The sequence below is a fragment of the Myotis myotis genome, unplaced genomic scaffold, assembly GCF_014108235.1.
Source record: "Myotis myotis isolate mMyoMyo1 unplaced genomic scaffold, mMyoMyo1.p scaffold_m19_p_12, whole genome shotgun sequence".
In the NCBI taxonomy this organism is placed as follows: Eukaryota; Metazoa; Chordata; class Mammalia; order Chiroptera; family Vespertilionidae; genus Myotis; species Myotis myotis.
Genome location: NW_023416316.1, coordinates 838,615 through 853,147, shown reverse-complemented (window position 1 = coordinate 853,147; position 14,533 = coordinate 838,615). Strand labels below are relative to the sequence as shown.

Here is a 14,533-nt window from a genome sequence, read left to right as displayed (position 1 = left end):
CACTTCCCCGCACACACGTCACCATTCCTGGCCTGCCCGGGCCCTGGGGTGGCCCTCTGTGGGCGGGTGAGCACACAGCTTGGCAGGAGGTGACACACCTGGGCCGCGTCTGGGAGCTCCTGGGACAGCGGGTGGCCTGGCTTAGCCCCACCTCCTCTCCTGCCAGGTTCTGGGAACCAGAGAGGATCCCACAGGCAGGAGGCAGAGCCCAGAGGGGCTCAGGAGGCGGGAAACGCCACCTCCAACCTAAGGAGACTTTCCTGGGTGGAGGGTGTGGCATCATCACCACCACAAATCTCTGACCTCATGGGCGTCCCTGTCCCAGGACAATCAGAACAAGAGACATCAACGCCTGGAGCCGTGGAAACGGCGGCATGGGGTGCCTGCCAGGAGCTCGCCGCGGGCCCTGCTGTCCCCCGGAAACGGCGCTCACAGCCCTGCCTCTGACCCTCCGGGGCTGATGGAGACGCTCAGAGCACACGCACAGCCCAGGGTCCCTGAGAACTGCCGCCTGCAGAGTGGGAACCGGGCTGCCCTGGGGACCGTCCCCCACCCGCACCCCCGGGGGGCTCCGTGCCCCACACGCCAGCGGGCCCTGACCTTGACACCAGGCCAACAGGTGACAGCCTGGGGTGGAAGGCAGGGAGGAGAGAGGAAGAGAGGCAGAGGGGACACAGAGAATAACAGACAGGGGCCCGCAGGTCCCGGTCTCAGCCCCAAGCCTGTCCCCAAGGGGCGGGGGCGGGGGGGGGGGCACTGATCGGGAGGCAGCAACGTCCCACAGCAGTGCCAGTGGGAGACGCCACCCCCTGCCTGAGAAGCGCCCACCATCCCGAGGGACCCAGCATGCCCCTGACCGCCCCCCTTGCTGGGTGTCAGCCAGCTGCCACCGCACCATGGGGCCTGGGACGACCCAGTCCCAACAGCACCGTCTTCCCCATACGTCTGGGAAACTCTCTCTCAACATCTGGAGCCGGAAAAAAAAAGGTGTGGAGCCGAGGCTTATGTTCAAGCCCCGGCCCTGCACCTTCCGAGCCTCAGTGTCACCTTCCTGAGCCTCAGTGTGTCCATCAGTAAGATGGGAACAGCAACAACAACAACGCCGCCACCTGGCTCTCGGGGTGCTCAGCAGAGCAGGCGATACAATGCAGCACAAAAGCCCTTTGTAACCTGAGAGACCCCATTCCCCCCCCCCCCCCCCCCCCCCCCCCGCCACACAGGAGCCCTGACCCAGGGCCACCCACCTGCCAGGAGAGGTAGACAGGCCGCGGGCGGGCACTTGGGCACCACAGGCAGCGCCCCCCCGCCCCCCCCACACACACCCAGGTGGCAGGTGGAGACTCCCCTGTAGCGGCTTCCAGCCAAACTCCTTCAACCAGTTCCCACGGGGGGGGGGGGGGGGGGGGGCCCGAGGCGGGGACAGGGGAACCACCCAGCCTCTCACAGAGGCACCGGTTGCCCTGGAAACTCACCTCGGTGGCTGGAGCCAGCAGAGGCGTTGGCCAAGGCGTGGGGCTCGGGACAGTAGGGCTAGGGCGGTGGGCGATGGCCCACCTCCTGCCAGTCACCACAGAGACGCAGGCAAGGAACACCCAGCCCTTCCTGCCCTTGGGCACGGCGGGCCTGCCAGCCCGGGCCATGGCGGGTGGGAGCCGGCCTCCTCGCGAAGCCCTCTGCCAGTCTGCCCGTCTGTCTGCCGGCCCCAGTGGAGTCGAGCACCTGAGTGCCTAGACCTGGAGTCACCCACATGGCTGTCATACCTGCTCCCGTGACGGGCAGGGCCAGGAATTCCCGCTTGTACCAGGCCACGGGCCAGCCAAGGGCGCGCGGATGGGGCTCCGTCCCGAGCTGGGCCCAGGCTCCAGCTCAGGCCTGCTCTCATGGGGTGCGCCCCGCTGTCTCCTCCAACACCCCAGGCCCTGCACCCGTCCCCCTGCCTGCGGAGAAGGCACACCCCGGGTCAGAAAGGTGGCGGGTCCAAGTCACCGAGATCTAAACACGGCTCAGCCAGTGGGACCGCCGGGTGAGCGCGAGCCCGCCAGGCGCGTGGGGGGAACGCCGAGGGTCCGGCTGGCTCCGGCCCCGCCCCCCACTACTGCTCAGGGCACCTCCACCCCTGGCACCCGACACGGGATCTCATTCTGAACTGCAGAACCAAACCAGGGTGGCCACTGTCTACTGTGCCAAGCAGGGAAGCAAACAACATAATACTGTCACCACAGTCACCACCACTTCAGAAAAGCCTGCAAAAGCTACCAGGAGGGCCAGCTGCCGGGGGGCAGTCGTTACATGAATACATTTCAGAACCATCCGGACCTGTCTCCGTTTCCCTCCCTCTGCTGCGAGCAGACACTGGCGGCCACGGGACAAACCTGTCTCCGTTTCCCTCCCTCTGCTGCGAGCAGACACTGGCGGCCACGGGACAAACCTGTCTCCGTTTCCCTCCCTCTGCTGCGAGCAGACACTGGCGGCCACGGGACAAGTCCAACACCCATTTGACAAACGGAAAGACTGAGGCCGGGGAGCAGGGACAATGCAGAGCCACGGCGCTCCTGCCACGGCGCTCGGAGCTCCCGTCCCCCAACCCAGAGCCACAGGGCGACCCAGAGCCAGAGCCGGGCTGCTTCCTTACCCTCCTGGGACCCTCGTGGGCAGCCGGCAGGGCACGCAGGACCACGGAGGTCGGGGGGAGGGGGTCTCCGGCAGAGGCTCCGGAGCCGGCCTGTCGGCACATGGTGGGCCCTGCTGGGGCGGCCGGGGCCCCAATGCCGCCCTGCCGCCCAGCCCAGCCCAGCCAGCACCGGCTCTGGCTCTTGAAACGTTTCACATCCTGTTCCGGTGGCTTTGTGGGCGCAGGGGACCTGGCCAAGCAGGCAGCTCGGGGCCCGTGAGCAGAGACCTGCTTCCCTGTGGGCGTGCAGGTTCCTCTTCTCACTGAGCCTGAGTTTCCTGATCCCTTGTGGAGGGAGAAGGGGGGGTACAGAGGTCTTCAAACCCCAATTCCTTACAGGTTCTCCCCTGCACCCCTCACTCCCACAGCCTGCTGTGCACAGTGACACTTAATCCTGACCTTCAAGCAACAGCACAGGTAACAGGGCTCTGAATCAGCCAGCTCTGGACCCCGGGCCAGTGACGTAGCATCTCTGAGCCTCAGTTTCCTCATGTGTAAAATGGGCACATGGGCGCTGGAGGCTCCGACAGGGACTCGGCACGGGCCTGGCTGGTGGTCGGCACTCAGGGGGCCTGCACTCTGACCCTCTCCCACGGCCACGTGCCTGCCCCGCGCCTGGCACGCAGTGAGCACCCAGTGCTGGCGGGTGCTGCCCTGCGCCAGTACTATCGCCGTCTGCGGTCTGTCTGCTCAGCCTGGGCCCTGCAACGGATCCCAGTGGGTAACTCAGAAATGTCTGTTGTCGAAAAGCATCAAACCGTGCCGGGCGCTGCAAGCAACCTGGTCCCCAGGCGGGGAGGCCACCAGGGTGCACAGACCATGTTCAGGCCCTCCCCCTGCCCCCCCAGGCCAGGTTGGCACCAGGCTGGAGGGCAGACTCCAGCAGGACCGGGTGAGACAGGGCTCAGCAGAGCTCCAGGGAGCGAGACAGCCGTGGGCAGCTGGGCTGTCCCCAGCCTGACCTCTCACCCGTGTGGCCAGCTGCCCGGCGTGTGGCCTCGGGCATCCCTTGTGGCAGTCTGGCCCCCCTGTCCGTGTACCAGGGAGCTCTCCGGAGTCTGTGGGGCCGTTAGATGAAATGGGGGCCTGCCCTGAGCTGTGTGGCCCCCTCTCAAGCTGAGACCCTGGCCGGTGATGTGGGAGGGGCAATGGGAAACTGGCTGGGACAGCGTTTCCATCCGGGTGTCTGAGGATGGGGGAAGCGTGAGAGGCCCTGGGGCACGGGACCCACAGCGAACCAGGCTGCCCTGCTCTGTGTCTGGCTGGTAATGCCTTTGATTCAATAGCGTTTACTGGGTCCTTCTCAGGAACAGGCCCCGTGCAAGGAACCACATCTCTCTCCCAGAAGGCTTCCTGGGCTCTTCTCCAACGACCCCCCAGCCTCCCAGCCTGTCACCCCCACATCTCCCCTGCCCCAGCTGCCAGCACAGGTCGGCCTGACCTCAGCGCCCAGAGGATGGCTATTCCTTTCAGAGCCAGGCCAGGCCCACAGGCCACAGGCAGAGGGTCTGAGTCACAGCCAAGGGGCAGGATGACCAGCTGCAGGCAAGAAAGGCGGGGCCTGCCGAAACCGGTTTGGCTCAGTGGATAGAGCGTCGGCCTGCGGACTGAGGGGTCCCAGGTTCGATTCCGGTCAAGGGCATGTACCTGGGCTGCGGGCACATCCCCAGTGGGAGATGTGCAGGAGGCGGCTGGTCGATGTTTCTCTCCCATCGATGTTTCTAACTATCTCTCTCCCTTCCTCTCTGTAAAAAATCAATAAAATATATTTAAAAAAAAAAAAAAAAGGCGGGGCCTCACAAGGGGCGGAGCCTGCAGAGGGAGGGGCCTAAGGAGGGGAGGGGCTTGTGGTGGGGAGGGGCCTGCGGAGGGGAGGGGCAGGTGCAGAGGCCCGTGTTCCCTGCAGGCCTGGTGTCCCCTGCACTGTGCACATCACTGCCACCACTTGGAACTAAGATCAGACTGGCCACCAACAGCCAGGGCTCTGGGGGCTGGGGACAGTCAGGGCCGTTCCATCTGACTCCCCACCACTTTGCCCCGTGTGGGGGCTGGGCCCACAAGGGACCTCCTTCACACCTGCTGTGCATGGAGCCATGGCCTCTGAGAGCACTCACACCAGCCCTGCTCGTGGTCACCAGCCCTTGTAGTAGGAGGTCAGCCACACATGAGCAGAGCAAGGACGACGGGCCAGGTACAGAAAGAAGGTCACCAGGGCAGAAAGCCCCGGGGCCTACCAACCAGCAAAACCAGGAAAGCAAGGCCCTGATCCCCAGGGTACCCTTTCCTCCCCGACATATCGCCGGTCGTGTGGTTTAGACCCTCTGACCTTACATATCGCTGGTCACACGGCCCGGACCGGAGGAACAAGGGCCCAAGAGTGGCCTCATGGGCTCCCACGCCGGCGGGCGCTGGCACCACGGCTCCCTAAAGCACTGACCCCTGGGAACAGTATCAGGGCCTCGGTGGGGCTTAGCTCCAGGCCCAGAAAAGCAGCAAAACCAGACAAGTGACCCGTGGCTGACCTCAGGACCAGCTGCACTGACGAGTGACCCCTGCCCAGCGCCTGCCAATCAGTGGAGACCAGACCCTGAACCGCTGGAACACCTGGAACGCAGATGAATATTCTACTGGACCCTCCCTTGGGGCCTCCCCTAAAATCCCTGCCTTAAAGGCCCTTTGGACAGGACCGGCTGCTCTCCTTCCCCCTCCTCTCCCACCTGCTCATCACCTTCCCCTCCTCTCTCCTAGGCTCTAAGGCCCTTCCTTCCTCTGTACCTGGTTCCTGAGCCCATCCCTTCCACCTGTGACTTTCTGAACAAACTTTCTCTTATACTTTGAGTCTTGGCTCTGAATTCTTTCTTAGCTGAACGGCCCGGTCTGACTCTGCCGGTAGATCACCTGGTGCCGTGGACACCACCAACACCCTGGCCTGTCCCAGGACACTGAGGCCATGTGACCGGCCACCTGTCCCACAGGGCTCTGCCTCCATGCCAGGTGGCCACGGGAGAGCACACCTGGCCAGCCACACAACAGCCCAGACATAACCAAACGCAGCCCACGGACACGTGAGCACAGATGCGCACCAACGCTCCCTCTGCCCAGGCTCAGGCCTGTGTGGGGGAGGAACAGGGTGGAGGGAGGGGGCGGCTGCAGCCCACATCTGCGGGCGCCTCTCCCTTCCCCAGCTGCTGGGGGCAGGCCCTGCGGGGGTGAAGCGGCTGTTGATAAACAGTTCGTGGCTGTCGCTAGGAGCTGTGACTCAGCCGAAGGGTGACTCCTTTCCAAGCTGTTTACAGCACCACGTCCTGTCCAGGAAGCAGAGGGGAGGCTCACCCGGCCTTCGCTCCTCTGCCTGCAGCCTCCTGACCTGACCTGGGGTCTGGCTGGGGCCCGGCCCAGCCCAACTCCCGCCCCCTTGTTTCTGGGAACCTGAGGCCCATGATCCGGTCACTTAACACACAGCCCCTGCCAGCCCGGCTCTGCGAGGCAGGGAGACCCGCAGCTGTGAAGGCCAGTGGCCCAGCCCTGAGCAGGAAGAGGGCTTGGGTCTGGGCCGCATCTGCACCCGGCCTCTCCCTCCGGCTCTAACCGAGACTCCTGGGGACCAGGGCGCAGCAGACACCCCCGTCCTGCAGCCTAAAGGTGAACCCTTGCTCCCGCAGCCCCCGCTCCCCGGAGCCTAGCCTGGCCAGGCCTTGGTGCTCCTCACGGGGCCAAAGCACTTTCATTTTTAAAACGTATTTTTATTGATTTCAGAGAGGAAGGGAGAGAGAAGGGGAAACACCAATGATGAATGAGAATCACTGAATGGCTGCCTCCTGCACGCGCCACAATGGGGATCCAGCCCGCAACCCGGGCCTGTGCCCTGACCGGGAATCAAACCTGGGACCCTTCAGGGCCGACGCTCTATCCACTGAGCCAGGCCAGCTAGGGCGCGACGAAGCACTTTCCATGCAGCATCTGCTGAAGCCACAGTAATTACCTCTGTGGTAAAACAGAAAATCCAGGCCCAGAGGGCAAACAACGTGCCCGAAGCTGCAGGCCAGGTCAGTGCCAGGCAAGGAGCCAGCAGGCTGGTCCCCCCAGGGCTCTGCACGGGTTCAAGATTGCAAGCGGCTTTGTTCCCACCAGCACAGGCGGGTGTGGGGCTGCTGGGGTCCCTGCCAGTGGGGGGGGGGGGGGGGGTGCAGTCTGACCCCTGTGTGAGGCCCAGCCAAGGATGCTGACTTCTCTCTCCCGTTCCCTTCCCACCAGCCCATGCCTAAGCCCGAGCCGGGGACCCTCCGTATTTCCACTCCTCACTGCCGTGCCCGTGTGGGTACCACTTAATGGTCACAACATGCGAGACCGGCTGGCAGGTGAGCTCGGGGACAAAGCTTGGAGGTGGCACCAAACTCACCCAAAGCCACACGGCAGCCTGGCACTGAGGCTGCTTCCAGCCTTTTTTGTTTTCTTGGTGTGTTTTTTAAGTTTATCATCTTTTTAAAATTTTTATTTTTAACCTATTTTATTGATTCCAGAAAGAAAGGCAGAGGGAGAGATAGAAACATCCACGATAAGAGAGAACCATTGATCGGCCGCCTCCTGCACACCCCACACTGGGGATCGAGCCCACAACCTGGACATGTGCCCTGACCGGGAACAGAACCGTGACCTCCTGGTTCATAGGTCCTTGCTCAACCACTGAGCTCCGCCCCCCCCTCCCAGGCTGCTCCCAGCTTTTACAAGAGGCCAGGACGCGTCTGTGCCCAGGCTGCCCTCATGGCAGGGGCCCTGCTTTCCAGGAGGGGTGACGGGGGCCGCGGCCTCAGAGTGACTTGTGGAAGGACAGCTGCCAGAAGGGGGAGACCGAGGGAATCCTGGGAATGGCAGCGCCACAGGAAGCACCTGCCGGGGCCAGGCAGGGAGGGCTGGCCCCCCTGCAGGCCGGCGAGTAACTCCCGCTGCTGCTCAGCGCCAGAGGGCTCCCTGTGCCGGCCGCCTTTTCCCAGCCACTGAGTCACGCAGGTTGCCAAGAAGCTGAGGATGCGAGAATCCAGGCCCTGCCCCAGCCGCTCCCGCTGGCATCACGCCGGGCAGGAGCCAGCGCTGCCAAGGCCACGGGCAGCCCCCTCCGGTGGCAGCGAGGACAGCTCCCTGCCCCTGGGCCTGCCCCCACATCCCGCTCCCCAGGACCCAGTCCAACCCTAAGAGCCAGAGCGGCAGCTACGAGCGGGGCCTCCATGCAAACCAGGGCTGGCGGGGGAGGCTGGCAAGTTACTTCCCTGGACGGGCCTCGTCCCTGGCCGAGCGGGGGACGACCTCGGCCTCGGGGAGCCTCCAGGCGAAGCGAAACATGGGCTGGAAACCTGGGGACGGGGCGTGAGGAGCGTGGGGTGCTGCAGCTTGAAGCAGGGCAGGGGAGCCGAGGAAGCGACAGGCAGCGGAGACATTAATAAAATAACGCGCCGGCCGCCCAGGCCACCGCCCTGGGCTCTAAGCTCCCGGAGGGCAGCGGCCACATCTGTCCCGGCCGCGCCGCTACCCCAGCGCCCGCGTGACGCCGCCCGCCGGGAGGGCGCGGGCACGCACATCCCAGGCTGGAAGGCGCACTGGTGCTCCGCCTGCTCTTTCAGTTCCTCCCTCTTTCTTTTTTTAATGTGATTTTATTGGTTTTAGAGAGAGAGGAAGGGAAAGGGACATAGGAACATCAATGAGAGAGAAACACGGATCGGCTGCCTCCTGCACGCCCCACACTGGGGATGGAGCCCACGACCCGGGCCTGGGCCCCGACCGGGAATCGAACTGGTGACCTCTAAATGCAGGAGTCAACGCTCAAGCCCTGAGCCACACCGGCCGGGCTCTTCCCTCTGCTAACGCTGGGAGGGGTGTGAGCTCCTCGAGCGCAGGGGCTTGTTCCCTGATGTCCCTGGCACGGCCCCTGGCACCCGGGGCTCCACCCAGGACCCGGATGAACAAGTGGACCCGATCGTCCAGATGGTTCCTCCAGCGTCACGGTTCCGGGACCGGGAACTATTCAGAGTCCAGGGCCCAGGAGTTCCTGGGGGAAGATCACCAGGAAGGCTTCCTGGGGGCGGGGACGGGGCTGGAGAGGAGCCTGAGGGTGGCAGGAGGAAGAGCGGGCCCTCTGCCACCAAAGTGCTTTCCAGAGCGCACGTCACGTGGGGAGCGGCCGCGGAGGCAAGCCCAGGCCCGGGAGCCGGGCGGGAGGCAGCCCAGCTTTCTGGGGGTGGGGGACCCAGACGCCAGGCGGCCTCGGGGTGTCGGGCGGGGGCCAGGCAGGCAGAGTTCACCTCTGGCTCCACCTGCATTTGTTCTCCTTCCTCCATGTGTGTGCTCCACGCCCCTGCGTGGGGACGGGTCTCTGCTCCCGGGGAAGTGGAGGCGGCCTCAGGGTTTGGACGGGGCTAAAAGCCCCTCCGAAAAGCACGCCAGGGCCGGCCGAGGCTGGGAGGGGGCCGAGCCCCCCGTGCCCAGCAGAGGCGGGTCACTCGGGGTTTCAGGGCCAGGGACACTGGGACAAACGGGCCCTTGTCGTGAGGAGGCGGCCGGCCGTGCCAGCGACACTGCGTGCCCGGCACCGCCACCCGCCGGTGGGGGCTCAGGGGCCGGGAAGCCAGGCTGTCCTAGCAGCGGGGACCTCCTGCGGGGCCTGGCCTCGGGAGCGGCCCGGGGCTCCAGCTGGCTGCCGGGAGGAGCCGGGGCTGCGCTGCCCTCTTTCCCACAGCCCTCTCCGGGGGAGGGGCAAGGCCTTGGGTTCCCAGGACCCTGGGGCTGAATGTCCCGGATGAGAGACGCAGCCTTTGTCCCACCCTCCTGCCAGCCACTGTCCTTCTGCCAGACCTCGGACTTTGCCATGCACACGGCCCACGTGGCCCACGGTAACCCACGCGTCACAGTCACTCAAAGGTGCACACAACCACCCAAGGAGGGTGATGCCCCCCGACGCCCACACCCGCTCCCCGTGCAGGTGCAGGGCTGTTCCCTCGGGGCCCGCCCCGTGCCCGCCCGTGCCAAGGCCGACAGGGGGAAGGCGGCACATGCTCTGTGCCGGGATTTTCCAGTCCTGAGAGTCTGGGAAGGAAACTCCCCTGAAATCCTGAGGATTCTCGATCGTCTGCGAGGAGAGGGAGGCGGCGAGGCCAGCTCAGCCCTTCCCTGCCCGACACTAGACACAGCCCGTCCCGACAGCCCACACCTGTCACCTCTCCCCCCAGGGCCTCAGGCCAGGTCCACTGCCTCACCCTAGAATCTCAACCCTGAGCAACCAGAGGGTCAAAGGGCGCCCCCGGCAACTTCCTGCTGGCACAGCCTGCGGGGCTCAGGCCTGGCCCTCTGGCCTCGGGAGCGGGCGGTCCAGCTGGGGCTCACTCTGTCCTGGGCAGTTTGCTCAACTTCTCTGGGCCCTGGTGCCACCTGGAAAAAGGTGGATTCAACTCGGGCCCACCCCCAGCTCCCCAAGAGCAGCCGGGGCTGCCCCTCTTCACAGCAGGTGGGCCTCAGGGCCACCTGCCTCCCACTGAGGGAGCAGACATTCCCTGCCACCTGCAGAGGGCCTGTGGTGACAAGTGCCAGCTGTTTCGGGAACATCTCACACACCTGAGATCCCCGAGTCCACGGGGGAGGCGGCCGAGGCAGGAAGCGAGGAGGCGAGCTGTCTGGTCCTGCCCACCCAAGCAGGGGCTCCCCCCCACTCTGTCTTCTCTCTCCCACTTCACCTCCAGACAGCCTGACTGCCCCCCCGCCCCGGGGCCAGGCCCCCTCCCTCTGGCCCGCAGCCTCACCAGATGGGGTGGGCAGAGTAAAAACCCCACTGGGATGGAGGAGTTCCGGTGATGACAGCCCCAAGGCCTTCAAGACCCTCCGCCTCCCCATACACTCTTGCCTCCCAGTTTGGGGCTGGACAACGACAGGGAAAGGGCCTCCTGGGCCAGAGGCCTGCGCTCAGAGGAGCCCTGATGGGATGTGTGGGGGGGCGGGGGTGGGGGCGGGGTTGCAGGTGGGGCAGCTCCTGGACTCTGGCCACTCACTGGCCAAGGGCACTTTCCTCCGCACTGACCAGCTATACAGTCAGGTGGACACACCTGGAGTCCCAGGTGGTGTCCAGGGAAGAGGCCCTGGTGCCTTCCCAGAAGAACCAATTCTGGGTCCCAGGAGGCGGGGAGGACCGGGTTGCCCTCCCGCCCCAGGGTGGACTCTGCCCCCTCTTCGGTGGGGAGGGCTGAGCAGCCTCATTTTGGTTAATTATGCCCCCACCACTCAGGCAGCAGAGTGGGGGGGCAGCACTCCCATATTTTAGGATCTTAATTCCCTCTGGCAGCTGACCACCTCCGGCCCCATCACTGTCACCTGTCACTCAGGTACCCAGGAAACAGCCTCTGTTGCTAGGGGGCTGGCCTGGTACCAGGTGGCTAGCTCAGAGTGGGGCAATGGGAGTGAGGAGCAGGCTGGGGTTTTCCCCAGGAAGCACCCAGGGGGCCGCGGGAGGAGGGGCTGAGTGGGGGTGGATCAGCCCTGAGTAGCTGAGGTCCTCACAAAGGCCACCGGAAAGCCCCAAGCCCTGAGCCTTCCTGCAGGCAAGTATTTTGGGGTCCTGTGGTTGCTAAGCAACTGCTCCGGGTTGCCGTGGAAACTCTCCCTTCTGGGGCTTGTCCTTTTTAGGGGGATGCCCTCTCTCTGGCGTGGCTGCCCTGGGAGGAGGCTCTGAGGCTCATGCTCCTTCCCTCACCCCCACAGAGACCCCCCCCCCAGCTGTGACCCGCAGAGAAGACTCCTTGAGGTTCAAAGCCCAGAACCTGCCCACCTCCTGCCCCCTCACTGAAAACGCCACGACCAGAGCCCAAGGCCTTCATTAGCGGGGAGAGCACGGAAGGGCTCATTAGCCTCCACGCCCACTGCGAACCGCCACCTCCGGGCCTGCCCGGCCCTGACCGGGGCCTGCCCGGCCCTGACCGCTGGACGCTCAGTGTCACTGGAAGAAATCTGGTCCCAGCACCCAGGCCCACCCCTGCCAGGCTTGTCTGCCCCAGGGACTTGCCCACCAGCCCTGCCACTACTTAGCAGCAGGAGTCCCTTCGCCTTCCAGGGCCTCAGCTTCCCCCCGTGAGGATGGCGCTGGCACCTGCCTCGCAGGCACCGTGAAGCACTGCACCCCCAGGCACCCCCAGGGCACAGGAGAGGCGGGGAGCGGCCCACAGCTGGGCGCCAGGCACCGCTGTTGTTCTGTTCCTGTCCCCACACCCCTGCTCCAGGTCTCGGGCCTCAGACAGGAGCCGAGGCGCTCTGCCCGCCGGCCTCCGCGCAGAGGCCCTCGATAAGTTTCTGTCCAACCAGTGCCCCGCTGTCAAGAGCCAGTGGCATCGGGACTGTGGCGTCAGCAGCGCCCAGGGTCTCAGTAAGAGATGGCCTCCACTCCAGGACTTTGCTCCCTCACTGATGCCCATGGGAGGCCCCGCTCTGGTACAGGACAGGGTGGAACCCCACCCCGCGAAAGGGGGAGTCAAGCAGCACCGCCCCACTGAGGGGAAGGTCTCTGGGGAAGGGATCCCTCCAGCCTCGACCTGCCCCACAGCCCACCCATTCCCACGCTGCCTTCCAAGCGCCCGACCGGGACCTGCCCCGCCCCGCCCGCCCCGCGGTAACAGGAGAGCTGCCTGGAAAGCACAGGTGGAGCCAGGGCGGCAGGACCCGGACCCTCCGGGAAGGGCCAGCTCAGCCTGCAGGTGCAGGAGGCGTCCCGCGGGCCCCTGGCTGCCCATCCGCGGCGCCGCCGCCGCCAGCACTACCCCTGCCCCGCCTCCTCTGACCTCCTCGGGAGTACGTCACCCCTGAAATGACTGTGCCCCGGTCTGTTTACAGTTGAGTGTCGTCTCCTAGAAACTGGAAGGTGAGACCTTCGTCTACTGCGGCCGCTCACAGCCACTCTGGGGTGGCCCCCGGGTCACAGCGCCACCTGCTGGCGCTGCTCCAGGCGCGCGGGCCAGGGAGCCAGCTGTCCCCCAGCTCACCCCAGGCTCCGCTTACACCCGCAGCCCCAGCTGCCAGCAGATGCCAGAGACGCCTCAGACCCCAGCGCTCCTCCCGCAGCTGGGCCCGGGAACCCGGCCTGCAGGAGAGAGTCACTCCTGTCCCCGATGTGGGTGGCACTGTGCCTCGCTTCCTACTCCCCAAAGATATGGACCCTAACTCACCCCGGGCACCTGGGAATAAGACTTTATTTAGAAATAGGGTCTTGGCAGGTACAACCAAGTGAAGATGAGGTCACACTGGATGTGGGTGGGTCCTCACCAAATGCAAGTGACTGATGCCCTCAGAGGACGAGGGGGAACTGGGCAGAGACCCAGAGGCCATGTGCAGGCGGAAGCAGAGTCCGGGGCGCCGGCTCCGAAGGCAAGGACACCAGGGAGCCGGCCACCACCGGCAGGAGGAAGCGGGGAGGCGCGATGCTGCTCACACCCCGACATTGGGTTTCTGGCTCCAGAACTGAGAGAGAAGAAACTCCTGGTTTTTTTCTTTTTTGCAATTAATTTCAGAGAGGAAGGAGAGGGAGAGAGAGATAGAAACATCAGTGATGAGAGAGAATCATCGATCGACCGCCTCCTGTACCTCCCACACTGGGGATCGAGCCTGCAACCCGGGCCTGTGCCCTGACCGGGAATCGAACCGTGACCTCCTGGTTCATAGGTTGGCGCTCAACCACTGAGCCGCACCAGCCGGGCACTTCTGTTTTGAGCCATCCCGTTTGCGGTACTTTGTTAAAGCAGCCCCACTGAGCCCTCCTCTGCTCTCCCCGCCCCCCCCAAATCATCCTCAGCATTGCACCTCCTCGAACCAACCCTGACCACAGGGCAGTTTCTCAGAGTCTCCGCACCGTGAGCTCCCCTACCCCCCAGCCACACACTGTTCCCAGACCTGTGCAGGGCGGGCTCCTCTCGTCCTTGGGGTCACAGCATCAATGTCACCCTGGAGGCCGTTAGGCCCACCTAGGGTCCCGCCCTCCCTCCGCACCTGCTTCCTGTCCCCGCAGCACTGCTCTTCTCTCCCACAAGGACTTGCTCTTGTGCTTTTGTCCCTCTGCCCTTCCAGGCTTGCGCTCCGGGAGGGCAGGGGCCATGGGGCTCCTGCTCCTGGGGTGAGGGCTGGGGGCGCAGAAACTGGATAATGAGAGGGCCTCAGAGCCCCTCCCCGCTCTGAGCAGCTCACACTGGACATGGAGACCAATAATAAAAGGTGCACGCTGTGTCCGAGGCCGCCGGATGCCCAGAATGACCCCTGGGTGTCCCTTCCCTGCTCCGGCGGCTCCATTGAGCACAGTGGGCACAGCCCGCCCCCTGGTGGTCATCCCCGGCCCTGCAGCCCCAGGCAAGGAAACCAGAAAACAAAACACACACCTTTGTTTGGACGTAGTCAAGGCAGCTGCTCTCCTGTCACCGGAGGGCTGAGGGACAGGACCTGCGAGCTCCAGGAGCAATGCCGGGGACCCCAGGACCCTCTCTCGCCCCCCTCTTTCCGCCCACTGTCCTGGTGTCTAGTTCATTCACGAGGCCGCCTCACCCCAGCCAGGGCAGTAACTCCCGATCCACTTCCAAATGAAGACCCCATGGCTCCTGCAAGGATGGCCTGGTCCTTGGTCCCCAGAGGAAACAGTCCAGTGCTCGGCCATGTTCTGCTACCCAGGCCCCAGGACCCTCAACCCCCAGGCTGCGCAGAGGACCTCACGGGAGTAGAAAGCATTTTCCACGGACGCGTAGCACAGGGGTCACCGATGGAGAGCCAGGAGCAACAGACTCTTCTAGGGCACCCCAACTTATAGAGAAATAGACTAAGGCCTTTTCTCCTGTAGCCCCCCCATAGTAGAGAGGG

General features: G+C 64.7%; 1 protein-coding gene across 4 annotated transcripts in view; it reads right to left on the bottom strand.

Annotated features, from left to right (window-relative positions):
- RALGDS (ral guanine nucleotide dissociation stimulator) overlaps positions 1–14,533 on the bottom strand; it is a 38,707-nt gene that overhangs the window by 23,082 nt on the left and 1,092 nt on the right. The window contains exon 1 of one of the 4 annotated variants that reach the window (XM_036329224.1): positions 2,633–2,749. The exons of 1 other annotated variant lie outside the window; for it this stretch is intronic. In XM_036329224.1, the coding sequence (XP_036185117.1) occupies positions 2,633–2,734 (102 nt within the window). In that variant the 5' untranslated portion in view covers positions 2,735–2,749. Of the gene's footprint in view, positions 1–1,472; positions 1,706–2,632; positions 2,750–14,533 lie in introns of those variants that run through there. 2 more of the 4 variants (XM_036329221.1, XM_036329227.1) reach the window with 2 other exon arrangements.